General features: G+C 43.2%; 1 protein-coding gene across 1 annotated transcript; it reads right to left on the bottom strand.

The window, feature by feature from the left end:
- Positions 1-655: 655 nt before the first annotated feature.
- On the bottom strand, positions 656-22,667 carry paplna (papilin a, proteoglycan-like sulfated glycoprotein). The gene is made up of 27 exons (XM_073483979.1): positions 22,586-22,667; positions 18,553-18,615; positions 18,136-18,239; positions 15,124-15,184; positions 14,814-14,916; positions 14,557-14,687; positions 13,207-13,330; positions 12,992-13,072; positions 12,721-12,893; positions 12,280-12,403; positions 12,067-12,193; positions 10,117-10,321; positions 9,755-9,931; positions 9,501-9,651; positions 9,190-9,270; positions 7,713-7,908; positions 7,354-7,438; positions 7,043-7,169; positions 6,002-6,500; positions 4,082-4,240; positions 3,860-3,987; positions 3,159-3,213; positions 2,888-3,034; positions 2,446-2,573; positions 2,151-2,259; positions 1,553-1,728; positions 656-1,381 (listed from the first exon to the last, which is right to left on the bottom strand). The coding sequence occupies exons 2-27, from the start codon at positions 18,607-18,609 to the stop codon at positions 1,221-1,223; spliced, it is 3,669 nt and encodes a 1,222-aa protein (XP_073340080.1). The 5' UTR covers positions 18,610-18,615; positions 22,586-22,667; the 3' UTR covers positions 656-1,220.
- Positions 22,668-24,398: the final 1,731 nt, after the last annotated feature.

Genomic DNA, 24,398 nt, shown 5'->3' with positions numbered 1-24,398 from the left:
GTCACTTATAGCATCAACGACGGCTCTGCTCTTTTTAGGTGTCCCCGTGATTCATGACAGTGTGACAGTGAGCAAAAGTTGATGTCCTTGATGAAAAAAACCTAATTACAGAAGTAACAGTCAGACTACAATGACCTGATGTCAGATCAGGGCTGTCAAATCATCAAAACTCAAACTTCCTCTGATATTTAACAACTAAGAATAAAGTTCATCTTCAAACCTTCATGATCACAGTTACTTTTACAAAAAAAACTAAATCAGTATATTCGACAACTATGTGTGGCCGACACATACAAGGAATCTGACTGGTTTTAAGTTGGAAAAGAGAAATAAACGCACAGCTACAGCAACCATGACTGTGGTTGTGGTTGTTCATTCAAACAGTAAAATGCCAGCCTGGTGTTGCTATAATAAAGTAGGAAACATGTAAGTCATGAAATCTAAGAGATATCATTGATTAATCTTCATCAGTCAACACATTTCAGGAACGATTTACAGAGAAGTTCAGTATGAAGCGGCTAAGCTGAGTCTTCATTCGTCATGTTGAGCGACCTCCTGTGGTTCAAACTGATAAAACAAGTCCTGCAGGAGCAACTTATTCAAAAACTAGAAGCTTTTTTTTAATCAAAATATGATTTTATTATCAAATAATTACATAAAAATAAACAATGCAAAGAGAAAAATACAAACTTTTATCCGTGAAATGCCAAAATATAGATTAAAAAAAAGAGCAGTGGTCACAACAAGTACAGCAGTGATGGAATCATTTCACGTGGAGGGGTTTACTGGATTTAATGGGCGGAAAGTAAAATCATCATAATCCTCTAGAAAACAGAGAACATGTGCAGGAGGTCCAGTGAGTAAATAACTTATTTCAAAGATGTGATTATTTAGCTTCGTAACATTCAACAGACTTTAACTTTAAGGCCTCTATTCAATGTTTCAGTGTTTTAATGCAGCAGTGTACAAACAGACTCCCTGAACAAAAAGTGTTCACAACCTGCAAACTCCTGGTTCACAGCATCTACATCTACAGTATCAGTCCCTTTTTATCGATGTGTTCTTGAACTGGTCAGATTTGTGCTTTTTTAACTCATTTTGGCAAAATGCAGTTCAGTGTTGGAAGGTTTTTTTCAAAATTCAGTCCTCCAAAACGGCTTCTCCCCCTCCCGTCCCCTCTCCCCCACCCATCCCAGAGTTTGTAACACCCCTCCTCGGCTTCAGCCTAGCCGACCGAACCTGTCGTTCTTCTGCGAATGCCTGGTACAGCTGGCACAGCAGAAACTGGAGTAGTACGAGTTGGAGCAGAGCCGGGCGTAAACTATCAGCTCGCAGTTGGCGAGCTCAGGCTGGTCGACGCATTCTGGCGGCACATCGACACCTGCAACAGCAGAAAGACACAGTGTTTTGCAGGAAATCAGTACAACACACAGAACTTTGTAAAGTCCTTCAGACAAAAGATGATAATGGTGAAACAAAGTAAACTTGTTATTTTCTCCTGGATTCCACCTGGTTAATCTGGGACAGACAGTTTGTCATGTCTTGTTCTCACCTTGTTGTGTGTCTTTAGTGACTCTGACTTCAGCTGTGGCGCTCACAGAGTAGATGCCGGTGTAAGCGTTACAGGTGTAAGTGCCCTCATCTGAAGGCTTCACGTTGTTCAGGATCAGGCTGCCGTCAGAAGACAGCAGGATTTTACGACCGTCTGGACGCACCGGGACACCGTTTCTGTCGTAAGAGAGGAGAAGAAAGTGGACATCCAGTTCAAGGCTGATGATCTCGGTGCACCTTGTTTTACTCCTGCTAGTTGATAGAGGCTTTAATTTCTTACAGATTTAACATTTAAGGGCCCCATTTACAAAAATCTGTCACCTCAACTGAAGAAAAAAAATTCTTCTACTGTATAAAAATCACATTTGTGTATGTAAAACCCCAGAGTGGTGTTTGATTTTATTTTATAATCTTCTTATAAGGCATTTTCTTTTTTTTAATTAGCTCACAGAAGACAAGATAGATTACTTCCTATCTACTTTGTTTTATTGTGGGTGACAAAAGGCCTGTTGATTATTGTAGGGCCCAAAATGAGGCATCACTTCATCATCAGGTCCAACAGGATACAGACACTTGAGCCTAATAACGAGAGCTCCTACCTGGACCAGCCTATATTGACGTTGTCTCCTGACACCACACAGGGGAGCTGAGCTGTGCTGCCCTCAGACACCTGGATGTTATTGGGAGCTGTGGTGATCTTCAGGTCCGCTGGACGATAAAAACAGAATGAGACGGTGATTCTTTTTAAACCTAGAGAAACAGCAGCTCTAACACAGTGTATTGTAATCACACTCAGATATGCTGACCTCTGCTGGTGCTTGAGTGAAATTACAACAACGATAGAAGTCTGTTGCATTCATATTGAATGGTGTTAAAGACATGAATAAAACTCACTCTGGACTCTGAGCTGCAGCTGTTTCTGCTCCAGCTGCTGCTGGTTGGAGGCCGTGCAGGTGTAAACGCCAGAGTCCTCAGACTTCAGAGGGCCGACGATCAGCGTGCCGTCTGTGTGCTGCGTGTACCTGCAACACAGCAGAGACTTGAGTCACATGTCTGATATAATTTCATGAATGAAAGAAACATTATTATATCATTGTTCAGTGTATTTTATATGTCTTAAACGTGTTTGTAGGGGATCTTCAAGGATTATAATTGTATTGAAAATCTGATTTGCAATTGTTGGAATTACTATATTATGTCATTTAATTGAAGCCCCACAAGAGTAAATTGCAGTTAGTGGGCATTTATTACAGCTTAATTGGTTTTTCAAGACTTTGACACTTCCTCCAAAATCAGATATACTGTGAGTGAATCAGTAGAGCAGTATGGTGATTACCTGGAGTCACTGACGGGCTGTCCATCTTTAGTCCACTGAATGTTGACAGACTGAAGAGCTGAGGGAGGGACGATCCTGCAGGGAAGTCTGGCTGTTTGTCCCGATCGCATTTCCACCGAAGATGAGCCTGACCGCTCGATACTGAACCTGAGAGAAGTTACAGGAATTTGATTTTGTCCATGGCTTTGGGTGTTTTGTATCCACAATCCTCAATTTCTGATCTTCATGGCAGAAAGCTTTATGTTTATGGAGAGTAAGGACTTGTTCTTACCGAGGGAAAGGTCCATCTCTGGGCAGTGAGGTAGGAGGCAGCGGAGACGATCCCTCTGTGAGACACACACACGATTGTACGAACGCTCCTGTCATTCACTCACATAACGTCACATTAACCTATCATGCGTAAAGACCAGCTGACTTCTCGAGGTCAGCGTGTTGTGACACAACCTCTGACATCATCTATGACATCAGGGCTTCAACTCGACCGAGACAGGCTAATTGGGGTTAAAGTCGGTCAAATTAAGGTTTTGACCGAATCTGGCCCCAATTAGCCGGATGCACAAGGGGTGAAAGGTTTTCTCAGAAGTGCTGATCTTGAAACATATATACAATGTGGAGTTAACCGGCAGATCTACACTCTGTTTATTGTACGTCGATGCATGATTTGGATTTGTAGATACAGTAGATGTCGAAAAAGTCTGTTTCTTTCAATAATGACAAAATATTCTTTGCTCATTAAAAAAACAAGCACGAATTTGGAAATAACAAGTAAAAGACACTACCGCACAGTGGTGCTTTGAGCTAAACGCTAACATCAGCATGCTAACATCCTGATGTTTAACAGGTATGTGATCACCATAGCGTGTTAGCATGCAAACATTTTCTAATCAGCACTAAACAAGTGCAGCTGAGGCTGATGGGGATGTTATTATGGTAGCAGACCGTTTCATGATCATGCAGATGCTGCTGCCTTACCTGTGACAGACAGGTAAATGTAGCGGTGGTCTCTCTCCCGTTCACGAGTAGCCACACACAAGAACCAACCGGAGTCCAGCTTAGTGAGAGGACCGACCAACAGGGAACCATTGGGCTGCTGGTGATGCCTGAAGAAAATAAAGAGGTAGAGAGTGATCACAAACACTGACAGAGATCAAAATTAAATGTATATGAAATCATCGAGTGTGTGTTTCTGCTGACCTGCGAGTAGACAGAGGGACGCCATCTCTTCTCCAATCGACGATGACGGTGGAGGACGGCGGCGGGCTGACTCTGCAGGGCAGCACGACCGTCTGTCCAACTAAAGCCTCCACTTGAGAGGGGTCACTCTTATCGATGGTCACTCCTCCCAGGGTCAAACTGAGGACACAGGAGGGGGAGACAAGGACAGAAGGAAGGAAAGGCAGAAAAGAGGGAAGGATGATCAGGAGAAAGTTGGAAAATCAAAAGAAAGAGAAGGGAGGAAGAGAGTGAAAGAGTCACTTTATGCTCTACTGTTGGTACTCTGATTAGTAGTCACCAAAGCAAGCATAAAGATTGCCCACAACCTGGCTTCAGAGAGAGCTCAGACAGAAGAGACAGAGGAGAAACCCAGCTTTGGCACACAAATGGCCCATGCAACATGAAGAGAGTGACGAGACGATGAACCCTTCACCCACAAAACAACAAATGATGTGCGTTAAAAATCAACAGTGATGTTAACACACAAACAGACAAAGGACGATTTTTAAAAACCCAAATTTCCCAGCATGAAGCAGTGTCCCCCTAAAACCTGTGACGTAGCTAACACACACAACTACACAAATATAAGGTGAGGAAGGAGGTTTAGTGACTAAACACACACACACAAAAGACAGATGAAGCATCACAGCAGAACCTTTATTAGTTTGATCTAGTGACATCACGGTGACAACACAAAGCCCCGAAGGTGGTGGCGACTAACACGGTGAGACAGCAGGCACAAAACAAAAGCACGAGACGACTAACGTTTAACTCTGACACAGACAGTGAAAAGTCCCAGAAGCATTAAACAGAAGAGCTGTCCATTTAGGGTCGCTGTGAGGTTGTAAACTTCTCCAGAGCCTCTTTTATTGAGGTTAAAGACAGAAAATGAGGTGCCGCTACTTGCTGCAAGCGTGAGAGTCTGTGGAGTTAGAAGTACAGTAGCGTAGCTGTGGTGTGTTTTACAAAGCAAGGGTTTGGATTATATTAGCACCACAACAATGAAAACAGCAGGTTTGCATAAAATAAAGCAAAACACGTGAAATACTTTGTTGTAAATAAAGACAATTAAAAGCAGAAATGTTTATTAATACGATGCCTTTAAAAGTAACTCAACACCAGCCTGTTTAACTGCCCTCTCTGGTTCTACACCACAGCTGCTACACCCAAAGCACTCTTCTACATCACTGCAGCAATGTGAGGAGATGAACCACCAGAGGTCAGCGAAAACAAGATTTTCAGGAGGTGTTGAGTTCCTTGTTAAGTAAGCTAATTTTGTCTGAAAAGCTTAGAAAAGAAGGCAAGGTTGACTCCAAGATAGCACACATACGTCTTGGAGACTTGGAGAATAAAAGCGACATTGGAAAGACGTAGCATGTGGAGCGTTTGCTAATAGGGAAGGCGTCGGTGAGGCGTCGGCATTTGGTCGACGTCTCGCCAACGTCTTCCCGATTAGCAAACGTTTATCCAGCGTCACTCGCGCGGATGTCTGCAAGACGTATGTGTGCTACTTTATTCAGTCTTCACTTCTGTTTCTCTTCCATTTTACATTTACAGATGCTTCATTAGTAACTGATACATTTCACTGAGGATATTAAAAATCAGAACTGGTATCCTTCATTTTTAAAATGTTTGGTGTGTTATTGAAAATTACTGTTCTTAACTCTGGATGTGGTTTATATAAACTCGTGACACCATGATAAAGAACTTTAACAACATCATCATCATATTTTTGGGTAAATGACTGATGCGCATGATTTGTCTGTGGACGGTGTTTCAATCTCCTTCAGCTCACTCTTTGCCCCTCCTCATTGGGGCTCCTTCAGCAGGGGTAGGAAGGCTGTTAACGGGGCAGGGACTGAGCTTTTCGTCGTGCTCCCTGGGTCTTCAGGGTCTTACCTCGCTGCTGGACCGGTGTGCTGGGCAGCAGTACCATGGGAAGGCCGTCGAGGGCGCTGCTGGATTCTAGCTCTGTGGGCATGTGTGGCGGCGCTTGAGGCCTGTCTGCCGGTGCTGCCGGTCGAGCCTCCCTGCACGGTGAAAATCCTCCCCATGTTGCGTGAGCCTCCACCTGTTGACCCTCCAGACGTGGATCCACCTGCTCCAGCTCCTCCTCCAGATGCGGTGCCTGCTCCAGATGGGGTCCTTGCAGGGGTAGGCTCTCTTCTAGGAGCGGGACCTCCAGCAGGAGCGACTGGCCCCGGGACCGGCTGGCTCGCCACAGGAGACGGACACGCCCTCTGGCACTCGGCGCGGGTCATGAAGTTGTTGCTGTTACCGTGGCAACCTCCGTACCAGAAGTGCATGCACTTGGAGGTGACGACGTCGAAGTGGTAGCGGGTTATCCAGTCGCTGCAGGAGCCGGCAGCGCGAGGCAGGGAGCAAATGGAGCGCTCAACTGCAGCAGAGAAACAGAAGGGGCGAGGTTACCAACATGAAGTCTACAAGCTAGGAAAATGTAGCTTTTCCTGTGCTTTTCAACTGTATTCTGTATGCAGAAATGTTACATATTGTATCTTTAAGGTCATTAATGAACTTGAATTCTTCTCTATCTCTATTGTATCTGAGCATCGAAACCTTTTCAGAGGAAAATTTTATTTATTTTGACTCATTGACAGTTCTCTCTAAGTGCCACATCTTTGACCAAGACTACAACCCCCGAAGACTTAAAGCGAAAAAACAGAAAACCGGATTCATACTGATCGCATCATTAAGTTCGAAGATTGGAGCAGGGCTGGATAAACTGGAGATATTTGGACAGGAAAAGTCAAAGCTGCATATTTTCCCATGCTTACAATAAATCCTGTGAGCAAACCCTTCAATCACTGGCAATGGAGCGTCTCAGATTGTGTTTGCACTGGACGGATCCACATGTGAATTTCGGAAAAAGCGGGAACACAAAACCAGACATCAACTTGTAATAATGTGTTGGTTGTTTACTGTGGTTGGGTGGGTTGGGGCAGCCTTCGCCGTTGGGTCCTCCTGCAACTGATGTGCGGTCGTAGCAGCACCCGTATGTGGTTCTACGGCACTGCACGGCATTCTCAGTGGGAAGAGAAGGAGCAGCCTGTGGAAACATGAGGTGAACAATGAGAAGAAACAGGCAAGAAGACTGAGAAGGCATCGATATCAAGAGATGCTACTGTTTTCTAACGTTTCATTCTTGACAGACGATACCTCACACTATCAAACATCTTTATTATGGTCGATCTCTTCTTCACTATGTATAGAATTTCATTATGTTTGCTTACGGTGGGTGCAGGGGCCACAAACTCCACGCAGCCCTCCTTGTTGGGGCCCTGAGCAGCCGTCAATCCGTCCCTGCAGCAGCCATAACTGACAGACAAGAACAAAAAGTGAGTAGATACAAACAATAAAACACTTTGTACAGAAAGTTTGAGCCAAAAATAACAAAAATGTGCAACTCTGTCATTTCTAAGAAACCCTTAACTACGCTGTGGTCACTTAATGGTAGTTATGGCGGTCATGCGTAATCCCAAACAATCTCTGGTTAGGGTGCAGTTATAAAAGTGACACCCAGACAAAAGCTCTTAAACAGACTCCATATGTAACCTCAACCACAGGGTAATGACAGGATGGAGCTGGATACCTGGTCTGAATGCAGGATGGCTGGACAGCAGTGGGAGCTGCGGCATACGGGCAGCCCAGACCCTGAGGGCCCCCAGCTGAAGTGCGTCCATCGGGGCAGCAGCCATAATAGGACTGGCTGCAGTGGAGGGCCGGGGCGGAGCCGTGAGGGTCGTGGACTGTGTTGGTCTGGGTCAGATCGGTCTCAGGCCTGCGGACTGAGATGAAGCCAAGTGGGGGGACAGTTCACACATGTAGGCTAGACCCCCACAGTTCATGGTGTTTAAATAGACAACACAAAGCAATAAAGGAGTTCACACGTTGCTTTAGAAATTTATAATAGAGCCTAAACTAGTGTGCTCGAGGCCACGCAGCCCTCACTGGAGGCTGAAGCAGGGAACAACGGAGAATGAATTGGGACAAGTGGTTCCTGTGATCAGACCTCAAACTTGACATTCCTGAACACTGTGTCGGTGCTGCAGAATGCCAGAACATGCCAAAAAAACACCACAGCCAGCACTTGCACACTTCAGTGCTTCGGAAATATTTTAATCAGGCTGACAGTGTCCATGGACCCCTGAAAACATGTCAATCAGGCCTGGATAATTAGTGCTGGGACAGGGGCTGGATGGGGAAAAAGGAGGGGCTGATGGGCACAAAGTGACAGGAGTTATATCAGCAGAGAGGAGGAGGTGCAGGGGAGCTGGAGGGGGCAATTATTAGGGTGCCATCACACCTACAGTCTGTTTTGTTAAGAAAAATATCAAGTTACTTATTTATTATTTACCAGTTAAGTTTAAGATGTTGGTCTAAACTGCTCAGTAGCTCTTTCCAGAGAGTGAGTTATATAAATTTTCAATGAAGGGCTTTTGTAATGACTTAAAGAATGAGCAAGGCGCTAACAAAAAAAGAGGTAGCAGAAAAAGACAGCAAGCCAAAGAGTAAGTGCCAGTCAAAAACACAATGAGCTAGCAAAAACAGCTGTTAAAAGTTGAGGTCAGGACAACGTTTAGAGCATCACACCCACCACACGGTGACAACTGTCAGTTGTGACTTGTGGTTTCATATTGCTGGCTTTTATTGAAAATGACTTGTGGCCCGTTGCTTTTTCTGACTGGTGCTCCGAACACATCAAAAGAGCTGGAAAAAAAAAATGAGCTAGCAGAAATGAGTCAGCAAAAAAGACAAAGAGCAAGAAAATACAAAGAAAAGGCAAGCTAGCAAAAAAAAGAGCTCACGGAAAGATAAGGTCAAGAAGAGTTAGCAAAAGTAAAAACAGCAAGGCAAAGACTATGTGCTAGCAAAGACACATAGAGGTACGAAAAAAGTCCCACTGACAAAGGACAGCTTCTTGTGGGTCGAAATGTGTGTTGTGTTATTGCTCTGTGATTCATTTCAGTATTCTTGACATTCTACTGGCTTAAACTGTGTGTCTATCACCTTACACACGCAACATCCTCAGTACCGTCTGTGTAATAAACTTCGAGATGGAGTCAAACCTGTTGCGTGGTCGGGCACGTAGGGCTGGAAACCAGTCTGTGTGTTGTCGTGTCCTCGTGGGTCCTGAATGCTGGGCACCACTGCACGAGACCAGCAACAACAAACCAATGAGCACAACTTGTTAATCCCAAGGCAATCGTCAATTTTAATCTAAATGGGACCATTAATTTACTAAATGAACATCATGCTGTGTTAAAGAAGACTTGAAACTAAAGATTGACACCATGAACTCATTAGGAAGCTGTTTAATGAGGCAGTTAATCAAAAGGGATGCAGGTTTAATTTACAAGGTGGTTTAGTTTATTCTCACCCTGTGGGCTGTAGCAGGGCTGGGTGTTGCAGCGCTCCACTGTGGAGGGTTTGGGGTTGGCGTTACAGTGCTCCACAGGGTACAGGTTCCTGTCCTGGTCCGAGCAGATCACCTGTCGGTCTCTTGAGCCGGATCCACAGCTCCTAGAGCACTGGAGGAAAACGCAGAGAGAGATTATAACCGTCAGGATGGCATGATTTCACATTCAGCCACACTAAGTGTCCCTGCATTGTTTGTGTCTTCGCTGTTCTCACCAGGCCCCACTCTCCAACGTGCCAGCTGATCGTCCTCGGGCAGGCCGCCATCTCACAGGGTCGAGCTGCGAGCGGGCGGAGCAGAGTGCTGCAGGATGTTTCCTCCAGCCTCATTCCTCCTGAACCAATGCAGGTGATTTCCCTGGTCTGTTGACCTGAACCGCAGGTCACTGAGCACTGCACACAGCACAGATTTTAAAACACAGATCGTGTACATGTATGTCTGTATAGAGAGTTCGATATTCAGCCTTTTTCTGATAATCACAAATTAGTGATTGTATACAATAAATTAGTTTAAAAACACACTACTTTGGCCACAGGATGCAATCTGCACAGTAACTAGTAAATAACAGTCCACTCACCGCGCTCCATCTGCTCGCACGATACTCGGCACACTTTTGCATGTTGCAGGTCTGCAGAGAAGGTGGTGCCTCGGCGTAGGCGGCACAAGTGGCATCCTCCACCACGCGGGGGCCTGCAGCATCATTGGAGATGCACTCCACTTTGCGTACCTGAGAGCCGCCACCGCAGGTAACTGAGCAGGCGTTCCACTCACCGGTTCTCCAGCTGGGAAACCCACCGGGAGGAAACACAAGTCAGGAGATGTTGTAACGTGGTAGAGAAAACATGAAGAGTTTCATTCCAAAAAAGTGCAGCTTTTATTCAGATTTTGTTTCTGAGAAGCAAATATGATATTTTTAAAATCTGGGACATTTAGAGCAAAGACAAGTCAGCATTTACCCGGGTAAATCTTATCTGGGCTGACTTCTGACCACAACCAGTCACACCCAGGAGTAAGAAATATTAATAAACAACATCCATCTCTAATTCCCAGATTGACAGATTGGTTGCTTTTGTCCAAAACTGAATGTTAAATTAATAAACAATAACTCCAAAACATAAAAAAGCAGCAAATCCTAACATATGAGAAGCTGTAACCAGATAATTTTTGAAAATTGAGTCGATTTATTTTACATCCATCAACAAATCGATAACTTGACTGATGGTTTCTGCAGAATTTAAACATCAATCTTCTATATTTCTCGAATAAACTTTAGTTCTGATCAGAATTGTGGAATGAAACCCCTCAAATAAAATGCACATGTAGAAAAGGATGCATTGCTTTAACAACACAGCTACTAAGACAAAAACTACTAAACTACTAGACGCATGATTCTTTTAAAAACAGCACTTCCTCTTTGGAGACTGCACTCTACAAACCAAAAAGTGACTTCCAGCTACAAGACAGTGAGTATATCTCACCTCCTGGTTATTGTGAACAGACACTGATTACTAGAAGAAAACAAACACTATAACTGGCAATCTTTATCCCCCAAATCTCTGAACTTTAGCACACATGTCTCCGGTCGTTCATGCAGTGTATCTTTCAATTGAGGGATAATGAGGGTGCACTAAGCGTCACCCGAGCTTCATAAACATCTCAGGTTTCTGAGCAGCAGCAGCATCAAAGAAAAGAAGCAGGAAATACCAGAGAGTCACTGACTGAAGCCCCGGCTCTTTACTACCACGCCGCTGCTGCTGTGTCCCATTCAGATGTACACAATCCCCAACACCCCCCCTGCATGACGACCTTTGACCTGCGAACACCTCACAACACTACGGCTACACTAACACACAGGGACAGAGAGTGTTTACAGTTTTGCTAAAGCTATCAGGCAGCAGCCCAGCTCAGGGATCGGGCACAGAGGCCACAGGTTGGGAGGTTAAAGATCTGGCACCAAATCACCACCTGGTCTCCCTGGAGAGAGACGTTAAGTGTGTCCAAGATGAATGGGGATCATTAAATGGTTGAAAGGGAGATCTCTGAGCTGGACAGTTGCCCCACGCCTTCGTTCTCACCTCACATGAGGGAACAGACTTTGGCGCTAAACACAGATGCTACAGTCAAACACATCTGAAGGGGGAGAGTTTGTGACGGACATCTATTACATGTCTTTGGCATTTTTAAGAGGCTAGTAGCTAAGAAAAGGAAAACAGCAAATAGAGAAAATCATGACTTGATGATTCAGATCTCCCCCTGTGTTTGCAGCTACCTAAGACTTCACTACGACCACAGATCCTGGGTTACCTGAACACATAGGCTCTGGGTCTTTCTGAGGATCTCCACAACTTGGGTGGATACAGGTACGCCATCCTTTCAGACAGTCATGATACACCAACAACAGTCAGAAAAAAGCCCCATTCACTTTCAGTGGAACAAAAATGAACTCTGGCTGCTTTTGTCCTCAGAAAGTTCTGAGAAAGTTTACTTCAATGTCACATTTTATCAGAATAACATGACTATGGCTTACCTGCGGGTCTGTGGGCATGGATGTGGGTTGCATGTACGGTTGGTCTGTGGCCTCGGCAGAGATGCACAGAGATAGTCGGGGTACGACTCGTTATCGATGGTGCAGAAGACCAAACGGGACTGGTAGCCTGAAGAGGGAACAGATTGACTTAATTTTGAAAAAAATCCTTAAACACCTACAGTTGTTTGAATGTTTAAGTGCAAGACTCCTGACCTGATCCACACTCCCTGCTGCAGGCAGACCACGATCCATAACTCCAGTAGTAGCCCTCTCTGGAGCGTCCATTAGGGAGATAATATTCATACTGCACTCCTTGGTTTGGCTCCTGGCTGATCAGCTGAGAGGAGAGGGGTGTACAGAAATGTTAAACTTCATTCACAAAGATTGAGATCAGTCGTTCCAGTGGTCCAAACCAACTGAAGGCCAGATTCCTGGTTTTCCTGACTCCTCAACCTTTCATCTAAAGCCATGAAAAATTCTCCTTGATCACAACTTTTGTCCATGATAACTTAACGTCATGTGCCCGAAACGATGAATCCTTTTGATTTTAATGACCCAATAACCTTTCAGTTGCCTGTTATGGGTGAAAACGATGGTATTTGAGTAGTGGGAGTGAACAAAACAGTGAGCGACAGACAGTATGTACAATTTTACCTCAACAACGAGGGGTTCAGTGGTGGGGCCGCGGCCGATGATGGTTTCAGGGACGTTGTCGCCCTCAGCGCCTCGCTGGTAGTACAGCATGGTTCCAGCAACGGGTGTCGCCCTGGAGAAATCAATTACCCAGTGGCCATTGAGGTAGTACTCACCACGCAGGTTCTTGATAGCTGGAAGAGAGGTTATAGTCATTGTATGCACAGAATACATGTGAACATACAAGAGAATTATAACTATTTCTGTGTTTTCTAAAAAGTCAAACACTCACCAATGTAGTTACGTGTGGCCACAGTCTCTCTGATGCTGATGGTGGTGGCTCCAACTGGGATGATGAACATCTGGTTGTAGCCTGAGATAAATAAAATGAGACATAACTACAGAATGCTGCAAACATCTTTCAAACGTTTCTTTATCTGTCTGGTCCCTCTGTGAAGGGAACTCTGCTGGTGTGACAAACGTGATGATTGGAAACACGCAGCGTACCAGTTGGCAGGTCGCGGACAGAGAAGCTGTTCTGGACTCGGTGGCAGGTCTGTCCATTACCCCCACACTGCAGGCAGGGGTCTTCCTGCTGTGGAGACTCCAACATGTTGTCACAGCCCAGACGCTGAAAAAGGAACAAGTGGGGAGGTAGATTTGAGCGGTATTGCTACTTTTACTGGCAACAGACAGCTTTTTTTGCTTTAACTTATCATTCTGAAATAAATACTGATTGCACATTGTAGATTGGTTCCACCAGGACTTGAGACGATTCAAAACCAGCATTTTTTCTGCTCGATCAGGAACTAAACCTGCCTACTTATCAATACAACCAAGTGTTTTACTTTCATAGCATTGAGATCAGGGTTTCTGGGATTCTTTCAGTAATAGATATGAGTAGGCTACTTCTTCCATCACTGCTTTCACGTCCCAATGTTATCCCATTGACAGAAATATAAACATTACAGCACAAAACCCTCAAAAAAGTCCAATCACAGAATAGCCGGTTCAGGGGCCAAACCAAAACGCCACTTCAGGGGGCCAAACCGATACAAGACCTGATTTAACATTTAACAAGGTGTAACGGACGGCTACATCTGCGGGGACACGACGTGTCTGTGAAAGTAGCAATCATAACACCAACAAAACTCTGCTGAAGCTGAAAATTAAATACATAAACAAACAATGAGGTTCAAAAATAAGACCCGAGAGCGGAGTGGACTCTGGACAGCTGCTCCCCACAGAGGAGGTGATAAAGACACAATGGCAGAGGTTAAATAGAGGGAGGTGTTTCATGAGGAGAAGGTTGCTGCGATAATTAGATGAGAAAAGAATGAAAGCAGAAGTGTTTGACATTACTACATAGTGAAACTAATCCTCTGACTGTGTCCACTCTGATTAATGAAGCGAAGCTCACAACCAGCATCTGCACCTCTGAGACGATCTACTTTATGGACACTAATGATGCTATTTCATCAAATCTGCAGCACGGACGAGGCGATTGGTTTTATTCTTTTTAAACAAAGTAATCAACTTCTTTGCTTCTCCTCAGTGTTTGGTAAAGTACACAGCACTCCTACTTGAGCAGCCACCTACAGGGCAGAGTTCAGGGTCAGACAGAGAGCAGAACAGTGCACATGCAATTACTAATTCCTAACAATTAATAATAGGAAATAGGGGTCATGATTCTCCCTCTTAAGTGATGATATGAGAAATGATTGCTTTGTGACAAATATTCCCCAGATTATCATTCTAATAGAGTAGATTTAGCTTCAGAAAGAACAGACGTAGTTCAGTTTTTCCCCTCTTATCGTATCTTATCTCATGTCTGTGTTCATTTTCTGCGCAGCGTACCTTACAGACTCCATCCACACATACATCCCTGCGCCCAGGATGGCAGGGTGTACCATCGACCACAGCCCTGCGGTGGCGGTAGTAAAAGTTTTCTCCTCTTGGCATGCAGTTCAGCTCACAGGGGTTCTCAGCTGTCAGAGGGAGAGCAGTTTCATTTTAGAAGAAAAGTACATTTTGGCAATTCATTATCCACATTTCATGTCCATTATGTGGCCTTGCAAATCCAGAAATACGACTACTGTTACTTCACTTCTGACCTCCGTAATAAGGGAGCCACTTGTAGAGTTTCCCCTGGAAGACGGTGCCGTCAAACTGGGAGCACTGCTCCTCACGGAAATCCTTGGATCCCTCCGGACAGTCCTGATGGAACGAAGGGAGGCAGCGGAGAGGTCAGACGACAACTCACAGTATTAACAGAATTTAATTTAATGTTAGATTAATGTCATGTGAAAGCGGTTATGGATTTATCAAAAGTGTAAGCACGTTCATAGGCCGTACACTGAAAATAAAAAATACGGAGCAGATGAGAAAAGATCTGAAGAAGTTTATTCAGCTGTGTTTGTTCACCTGGATGTTGCAGGAGCGGTAAGACTTCTCTGGTCCCACACAGTTGTGTCCTCCATCAGTCCTGTATGTAGAGAATAAAGCATCAATATGAGACACTATTGGCTCATTTTCTTATAGATAAACCCTGATGTTTGACATGATATGGAGATAGAATAATCTAGGTAGGAACCCAGGGATGAAGTAGTTTCTCAAAGCTGAACCAAGAAGAAAAGTCATCTGTAGCGTGTTATCAGCTACATCTTTCTGAGTCAAATAAGCCTCATACACAAACAGTCAGCTATGAACCTGGGCGTTGTTTTTTGTTCAGTAATTTAATCTAAACCCTCAGGACATTAGAGGGTTTTCAGACTTTGGAAAGCTATTGAAGAGCCACAGAGTTGTCATGTCTGTCTCTTCGGGCTTCCTTTCATGAGCTTATTTTAAAAGAAATATGGTTGATAGTTAGGGAAAACCTGACAAATGGCGTCATTTTTTCACATAATGTTCACTTTTTTTCCCTAGTGCATTGATTAACACTGTCTGCTAACAGCCTTTTTAGTTTCTGCCTTGCTACACACACTAGATATAGACATTGACATATTCTGTCATTGTACATTTTAATTACTGGATGATGTTTTCCAGGTCGTAAGCGTCATTACAGCATCATTACAGAAGTCCCGATCGCTTATTTGTCTCACAAGATTTGGCAACTCTGGCCACAGAAGACATTATTAACTGTATTCACATGTTTACTTGGCAAGCAAACTGACATTCATGTGTAAAATCATGGGTGTGCCCCTTTAAAACCACAAAAATGTGTTTTCATTAGCTTAATCTGTGCAGTAAAAATCCCCTTTTGAATCTTTTCTGACTTGGGTTTCGTTAAAAGTTTATGGGTCATTATTTTAATGCAGAAACAGTTAATGACTAGGTGAGGCTGCAGAGCACGTATGCAAATATACAGCTCAGACTGTCTGCAAGTGCAGAAATAACAAGTTTCGGCTCAGACGTTGAGTAACATTCCTCTTTAATCTGCGCCTTTTAAAAAAAAAAAGAAAAATCGAGCTCTCAGCAAGAGGAGAAGCCTCAACATCATCACTGTTGAGCCTTAAGCTCTCACAAACATCGACGTGCACCGTGAGACAGCAGATTGTTTTGCCTCCCTCCCTTCCAGCCATGCTGATAACTCATGATTAAGTCACCTCCAAAAGTACCTGCCCTTAAGCCTAAAAACAAGACGTACTCCTGTCAGAGCGCCAGAACTGAGGCTAAAACATGTCCGAACAGTCAGTGACAATATCCTGCCTTCAACTTTTCACCTGGGGGTGGAAAATAAACATCGCACAGTGCTTTCTGTTTAAAAATGATACATGACGGAAAGGAGACGGGTTTTCACGCAAAATTATTGATCACACAAAATGAAAACGGACCATTTAAACTGCGAGTTCTTTGGATGAAGGTCAGGAAATTTTTATAAATGGATGTCGGGTAACGTTGGGAGTTCCTGTAAAGCACACAATGAGTCAACAGCTGTCTAATCATAGTATTTAAAGGTGTGATCCTGGCAAACCTGGCAGGCAAGATATGACTAGAGTTCATCCTACTATGTAGTGGAGGGCAGGACTCTGTTATTCATCATTCAGGTAAAGAGGGGGAAACAGACTCACTGACAAACTGTCTGACTCACTGACTGCACGGACATGTTGGAAACCTGCATCAGTATGGAGCAACATCTAACATGAAATCTGCTAATGTTTAATGTGCAAAACTGCATTTTCCAACGGTTTGCCGTCACGTAAACGCAACAAAGATACCACACAAGGTAAAAACTGTTTGGACATGTTAAAGAAACAGCTCATTACAGACATGTTCTGCCTGGAAGGCATCTTTCTTGTGCTTTTTTATCAAAATTCCCCAGAATTGTTAGTCAATAACTGAGGCACACCTCCGTTCTTGCAAACACTTTATGGCCAGTAAACAAAGCAAACAGAGCTGATGAATGATGGATGACTTTTGAAATTTAATCATTATTGACTATTGACACTTCTACCTCACTACATTTCAAGGATAATGCAGGAGTCTTATATTACAGCTTTAAAAGTTGATTTTGAGTTGAGTCCCGCCAGCGCTGTCTTTGGCTGGTGGCTGCACACCCACTGCCCAAAGGTTGACGACCAGAAACTTCCCAAACTCAGCAAAATAAAAAAAAAATACAAGCAGAAGGAAGGGTCTCTGTCACACACTTCTAGCAGGTCATTAATTATTATTTTTGAGTCTATATTGACTCATTCTGCCTTTAAGTAAGGTTGTAATGGAGTATTTTGAAGTAAAGGATCTGAACATTTTGCAGTAAACCGAATTAAGACACACGTCACTTCCCACTTCACGAGTACAGATGACTTTATGTGTTACATGAGGCAACACGCCGGCTGGATTCCAGCAACACGAGCTATGAACAGAATATTTACAGTGAACGCTGGCAACAACAGCAAGCACGACTTCATGACTCCTCACTCTGCCATGTTAAGTCAAGATGTAAAGTGAAGCATAAAAAAATGGGAAGAAAACCATATCTTGATTAATTATACTTTAAAAACCAGAACACGTGAGCAGCTCAGGAGGATTTTTTTTTTTTAAAACCACTTCTGAAGTCCTCTCAGCCTAAAAAAAGGGCAGATAGAAATATTCGCTCCTCATCTGATCCTCTTCAGCAGCCAAAGGGCAACACCCAGCTAAGAGAGGTCCTTTTAACGTTAAAGGGCCCCTCCCTGCAAGTCTGCTTTGGATGTAAGACAAGCCCACGTCCTCGTGACTTCAAGGCATTCTTTTAAAATCAAGATACAGTCTGTGCCCATGAACCTCACAATTAGTTTTATTCACGGAGGGGGAAAAAAAAACAGTGTGTGTATTCAGGAGCTCACAATGAGCTGAGTCTATCAAAGAGAGGCTGACTGTGAGTCCATGTGCACAGGCATGTTTATGAGCATGTAGGTGCATTAAAAAATAGATGGATATCGGCAGGAAGAGACGTACCTGTGGGTGATGCAGCGCCTGGTTCTCATGGTCACGCCGCTGCCACAGCTGCGGCTGCATTCTCCATACGGACCCCACGTGTCCCAGTGATCCACACCGGGCACCTGGACACAAGACAGCAGTTTATATAAGACATCACAGTGTAAAAAACACAATATTAACTCGTGTTTTCTTTGCCAAATCTCACTGAGTTTCAAATTCATTCTTGGCCTCGGAAACAGCAGCTGTTCTAAAGGTCAAGAACGAACTTTGAGACTCATTTTTAAACTAAAATGGACGAGAAACCATGAAAGTAGTCCACATAATTAAAAAGCACACTCCATTCAAAGCTCCAGTGCAATTTTTTGGCATTTTTCCACGATTTTATCAGTTATCAAACAGTTAATCAGTTGTTCGGTCGTTTGAGTGGGAGTTTACCGTGAGCGCTGGTGCCAAGAGCAGCTGTAGGATTACCAGAGGCAGCAGCATCTTCATTGTTCCCTGGAAGAGAGAAAAAAAAACAAAAAACCAGACATCCATGGTTAGTCACTGTGACTAATAGAGGCTATTACACATTGAGCAAGTTTTCCGGAAATAAGCCAGAATAACAAGAGCGGAAACTGTAATTGATGAGAGACACGGGCCAAAATATACAGCAGGACTGAAGAGATTTCAGAGTAAAGACCTCTTCATATCTGATCCAACAACAGTAAACACCATAAAAAAAAAACAAAGCCTCGGTTCTGGCTGACAGTCTGTACACAACGGTTTCATTGCCCTGCAGCGTTTCTTACAAATGTTGCCAAGAATATAAATCAGTGATAAATCATGTGTATGTAGCAATGGTTTTCTTTTTAAATCTTTAAACAGCTCGTCAGACAAATGCAACAGCATGTTCTGTGGTTTGGTTTGTGGCCACAAACAGACGATCAACAGCTGGATCCGCATCTGTAATGTTTCTGGCTGATTAAACCTTGTATGTTGGAGATGTTCAGTCTGAGCTCTGGTTAGACTGAACAGCCACACACTGATGAGTTTACTAAAGCTACAACGGTTAGTCAATTAATCAGTTAGTCAATCAAAAGTGAGTTAATTGCCAATTTATTTGATAATTAATTAATCCTCTCAGAAAAAGTGAAACATTTGCTGGTTACAGCTTCTTAAATTTGTCGACTTGCTGCTTTTCTTCGTCATTTATGACAGTAAATGAAGAGTCTTTGGGTTTTGGGCTGCTGATTGGGCAAAAGGTGCAGCTTGAAGACGTCACTTTGGGCCACCTGTGGTTAATTATTCAATTAATCCTGAAAATAGTCAGCAGATTAATTGCCCTCAGGAGAGTAAATACCTCCACCGAGGCCCAACAGTTCCCTTTAATTCAATCAAAACTAACCCAGTATCAAAATTGATAGCCCTGTATCGCTCCAAATCTTCTAGGTTCTAGGATCTGCTTCAAATTGTAATCATTCATCGATACCAGACACCTAAATATGCCTGATTTTTACACCAAGATCCATGCATTATTGACAAAAATGTCAAATAACAACAAAAAGTGCCCTATCTCGCATTGTTAAAGACATTTTTCTTATTCTTATTCTACCAACCAACCAGGAATAACACAGAGTTGCAACCCTACAGTTAACAGAAGAGTAAATCATCTTTTTTTACTTCTCTCAGCTATTTTTTTCCAAATCCAAAACATTCCCTGGACATTTTAAAGGTCCAGTGTGTAGGATTTAGTGGCATCTAGCAGTGAGGCTGCGGACTGCAACCAACTGAATACCCCTCGCCTACCTCCCGCAAAAAAAAACATACAAAATGTCCTTTCTAGGCTACTGTAGAAACATGGCAGTGCAACATGGCGGAGAGGAGCTGTTCCCTCTGTAGATATTAAAGGCTCATTCTAAGGAAAGTATGTAAGTAATTGATTAATAGAGAAAACAACTGCCAGATTAAATGAAAAATATGATAACTGTTGCGTTACTACAAGTCTTTTAGCTGTTTACAGATCAAATTCTCAGGTCTGGTGTGTCTAAATCATACAATGACGCCATGCTACCCGTCCTTATTTAAAAAAATGAAAGAAAAAAGGAAAAAGAGAAGAATTGGTTAATTAGTTGCAGCCCTCAAACAGACAACGTGAAATTATGTGGATTTTACACTCCAAAAAAAGCAAACACAATCACATATATTACAGCCTGTAACATGCTAAAACAGTATCTTAAACAGTACTTTTTAAAAACCACACCTCTTGAGGGACCAACACTTATCATCTCCCTCTTCTACCCCATCGCTTAATTGCTTAACTGAGCTAAAAATGTAGCCTTTGTTGCACGAGGAGAGAGTGTTTGTTTGTTTTTTCCAGGGCAAATGGAGGGTTTCTTGCCCCCCTGAGAGAGAGAGAAGGGGGTCGTCTGGAGCTGCCAAACCACCTCTGACCCCCGTCTGCCATGACGACCAAACACCCCGGCAGTGAGGGAAGTTACCCTGCAGCCGCGAACACCCGACAGCGAAGAAGTCAGAGGGACGATTGTGTCACAGAGGAGAGGAGACAGGCCGTCAGCATGTCTGATCTGTGTCTTTAACACAAACACAAACACAAACACGCCAAAAGCCCCGAATTCAGCAGCTTCCCTGGGTGGTGACAATCTGGGACGGTTCGCTTCTGTCTGGGCCAGCGGCGCTCATTTACATCTCAATAACTCTGGACAGATAGACGAAGGAATCCCCCATGTAAGCCTCGGGCTGCCCCAATGATTATTTTCATTACCAATTAATCTGTTGGCTGTTTTTTCCATTAATCAATTAAAGAAATACCATCACAAGTTTCCAGAACCCAAAGTGACATCTTCAAACTCCTTGTTTTGACCAACCAATGGTCCAAAACCCCAAAGATATTCAACTTATAATGAGATGAAACAGAGAAAGGTAGCAAATCCTTACATTTGAGGAACTGGTCCTTGTGAATGTTTGACATTTCTGCTTGATAAATACTTTAAATGATAGATTGAGTGTCATTGTTGTCGTAAATCAATCTTATATCCATCAACAAATCCATAAATTGGCTGATTATTTCTGTTGAATTGTAGCCAGATTGTTTATTGACCTTAAATGTATGCTTAATAAACAAAAAGTAAGATTCAAATCAGTGTCTTTTACCAAGAAACAGTTCCTCAGCAACACAGCAGCCTGAAAACTTCTTGTTTAAGTCAACGCATACTTCGAGACTATGTGAAAGAAAGTCATGCTGAGCAATAAAACCCGATCAGCTGTAACCAGAAAACGTGGCTAGAAAATGACTTAAATATATAATCTGCTATGACATGCTGCTCATCCTGATGGAAAGTAGGAAGTTGTGAAGTTTCGTTTCTGGAGCTTCACAGCGTTGCAGCATTTTAGCTTTAGCGCACACGCCGTCTCCACCGTGCATCGAGGGTGTAAATAATGTCTTTTCAAATAAACGCGGCCTCTCTTGTCTTCCAGAGACTTGGATTACACTGAGCGAGCTGTATGGAGCCTTTTTTTTAAAACATTTTGAAACAAGTCCCCATCTAATTCAGTTGTTTAGGAGAATACTGCAACACTGTTTCGCTGTGAAGCTCCAGAAATGTTTTGTCGACTACAAAACTTCACCTGACTTTCTGTGGGCATGACGGTGAGTAGACAACGACAGAGTTTTCCTGTCAGGGTGAACTTTTCCTTTAAGATTAATCAGCTAATCTGATTGATTATCCTCTCAGTAAACATAATATTCCTTTAAACTCTGAGTACAATCTGAGTTATTGAAACTAACCTTTATAAGATTCCTGCGTCACTCACTTGTTATACCAGCTAATGAAGCCTTTAGCCTCAGGCTACACACTCTTTAATCCCAACAATTAACTATTATTCAACAGCCAGGAGGGCAAGCGGTGTCTTGTGCTCTGTGCACACTGTGTGTGTGAATCATGACATGTTGGCACCGGGCACCTGGTCAGTCTAGGAAAGCATCAATGGATCTTGAGGAACAAACTACAAATATTTCTATAAATATTAAGTCATAGTTGAATGTTTTATTTGTTTTTCTCCCCTTTAAGTGATTCTTTAGGCCTCACATGTGTTTTTTTATGACTTTATTAAACTTACAGGTCTATCTGAACTCCTTTACCTCCAGAATATTTCTAGAATATTCTATTACGCACAAATCAGGTTAGTCTAGCTCCTCTCTTTACAACATTGTTTTTCTTATTTCTCCTAAAAGAAACATGAATGTGAACTATGATTTATTCAATCTATAAAACAAACTAAAACTAAATATCACTTCTCCCAGACTTAAACCTTTTTTTTCCGTCTCTTCTTCTTAGCCAAAATGATTTCCTTTCTCTCTGAGCAGCCAATTCTTCCACACAAGTGCGACAACATATAATTTTCCTTATTGTCACAATCTTTCAAGAAACCTCCACTGTCCTTAAGGTGAGAAGATGAGGCTACTCACCCTGCTCAGTGGTTTGAAATGCGTTTTCTTGGAGTCCTTTCACCGCCGGTGGATCCTTGCGGAAGGACCGTTCAGGGCGCAGCGGGACTGACTGACTGACTGACGGACAGCTGGTGTCTCTCCGGAGCTTTGACTTGAAGATGCGTCTGAAAAGAGCTGCGGTGTCCTGGATATATGAGGAGGGCTATCAGGCTGGGAACCTTTGTCTCTCTCTCCCTCTCTTTCCCTCCCTCTCTGACAGGAAACCGAGCAGCAGCAGAGGAGAAAGTCCTGTTGGTTAAACCTCCTCCGCGGCGTCATCAGCGCGCTTTTTAACCAGCAGCTCATCCAGTCCAATTACAGCCCCTCCTGACGGACATGGAGGAGCTTTACGCGCACTCTGTAATTTCAGACTGTAAAAATAACAGTTAATCAACGTGCTCGTTTGTTGTAAGGCCCCCATAAGCACATCCTATATGTCGTTTTATTCCCACAACGCGCTCCCACTGTGCATACTGTACATGTAATGCCAGGGTAATCATCCAGAGTCATCCCCTGTGAGAGTTTTGGGTCTAATGGAAAGGCAGGGTTGTAATCTTTAGCTGGAAATGGCTCCCAAATGTTGCCTCACATTGTCCTAAGAGAAGAACATGGGATTGTATGTTTGGTTGGACTCTGTGAGATCATGTTACCCTTTTAATTGTTGACAGTGGCTGTACGTCCTCATTATAAGGATGTATAGATTCAAAATAGATTCTGCAGAAACATCATTTTTATTCCTGGCGTTCTTCGTCCTTGTCAATATCTGGTGCCTATGTTACCCACAATGCAACTAACATTCAGTCAGAGATTTGTGCTAATCCTCTAGTTAGGTTTCGGCACAAACCCCACCTGGTAAGGGTTAGGAAAACATCATGGTTTGGCTTAAAATACCTGTTTTGTCGACACAAACGCGGCTTGAAATTGTCCCAACGGCCCCCTAAAAAATATCCAGCTGTGTCACGCTTACAAATGTTGAAACCCTGTGGTAGAGCTTCTATTCAAACTGCCTGATAACAATCTTGAGGTCGCTGATAAGGTTTAATATCTTGGATATTTTATTAACAGATGATGACGATATTTATAGGCAATGCCAGAAGATGTATGCACAAGCAAACATGCTCTCATATGGAGAGAAAATGTCGCTGCACACTTGTGGTCAAACAACAGAAAATCAAGCGTACAGAGACTTCAAGTAGCTTATACTGATGTCATGTTTCAGTTTGGGTTTCTGTGTTTTCCTGTTTTATTTTGAAGCTTTGCCCTCATGTGTCGTGTGTTGCTTTTCATTTCCTCCCTTTGTGTGAATCTGCCGCCTTTCTTCTGTGTCCACCTGTGTCTTGTTAGTAATCAGCCCTTGTGTGTATATAGTTTGTGTGCTCCTGATGTCTTTGTCAGTTCACCCTGTGTTTCACCTGTTACTCACCTGTGTTACACACCTGTGTTATTTCCTGAGCTATTTCCTGAGCCTCCCAGTGTCTCCCTGTGGTGTGTTTAATGTTTTTTTGTTCCTGGCTTTGCATTTCTGTTTGCTCTCGTCTTTAATGATTTGTACTTTGCTCTTTGCTGGTACTTAGTTTTAGCTTGTGTGCTATTACTTTGTATTTTTGGCATTTTGCATTTGGTTTTTGATGATTTTTTTGGATTTCGGCTGCTTATTAAAGCTCCCTTTTTGTTCTTAGTCCTGCCTGCCTCCAGAGTGTCTTGCACTTGGGTCCTCACAAATGTCTGTTGCTGCAGGAGTCAGTACTTTCCGAGCTGTTTTAAGAAATCTTACGTATAAATTTATATGCCG

The sequence above is a fragment of the Pagrus major genome, chromosome 16 (assembly GCF_040436345.1).
Source record: "Pagrus major chromosome 16, Pma_NU_1.0".
In the NCBI taxonomy this organism is placed as follows: Eukaryota; Metazoa; Chordata; class Actinopteri; order Spariformes; family Sparidae; genus Pagrus; species Pagrus major.
The sequence above is the reverse complement of the archived record's forward strand: the minus strand, read 5'-3'. Positions and strand labels throughout refer to the sequence as shown.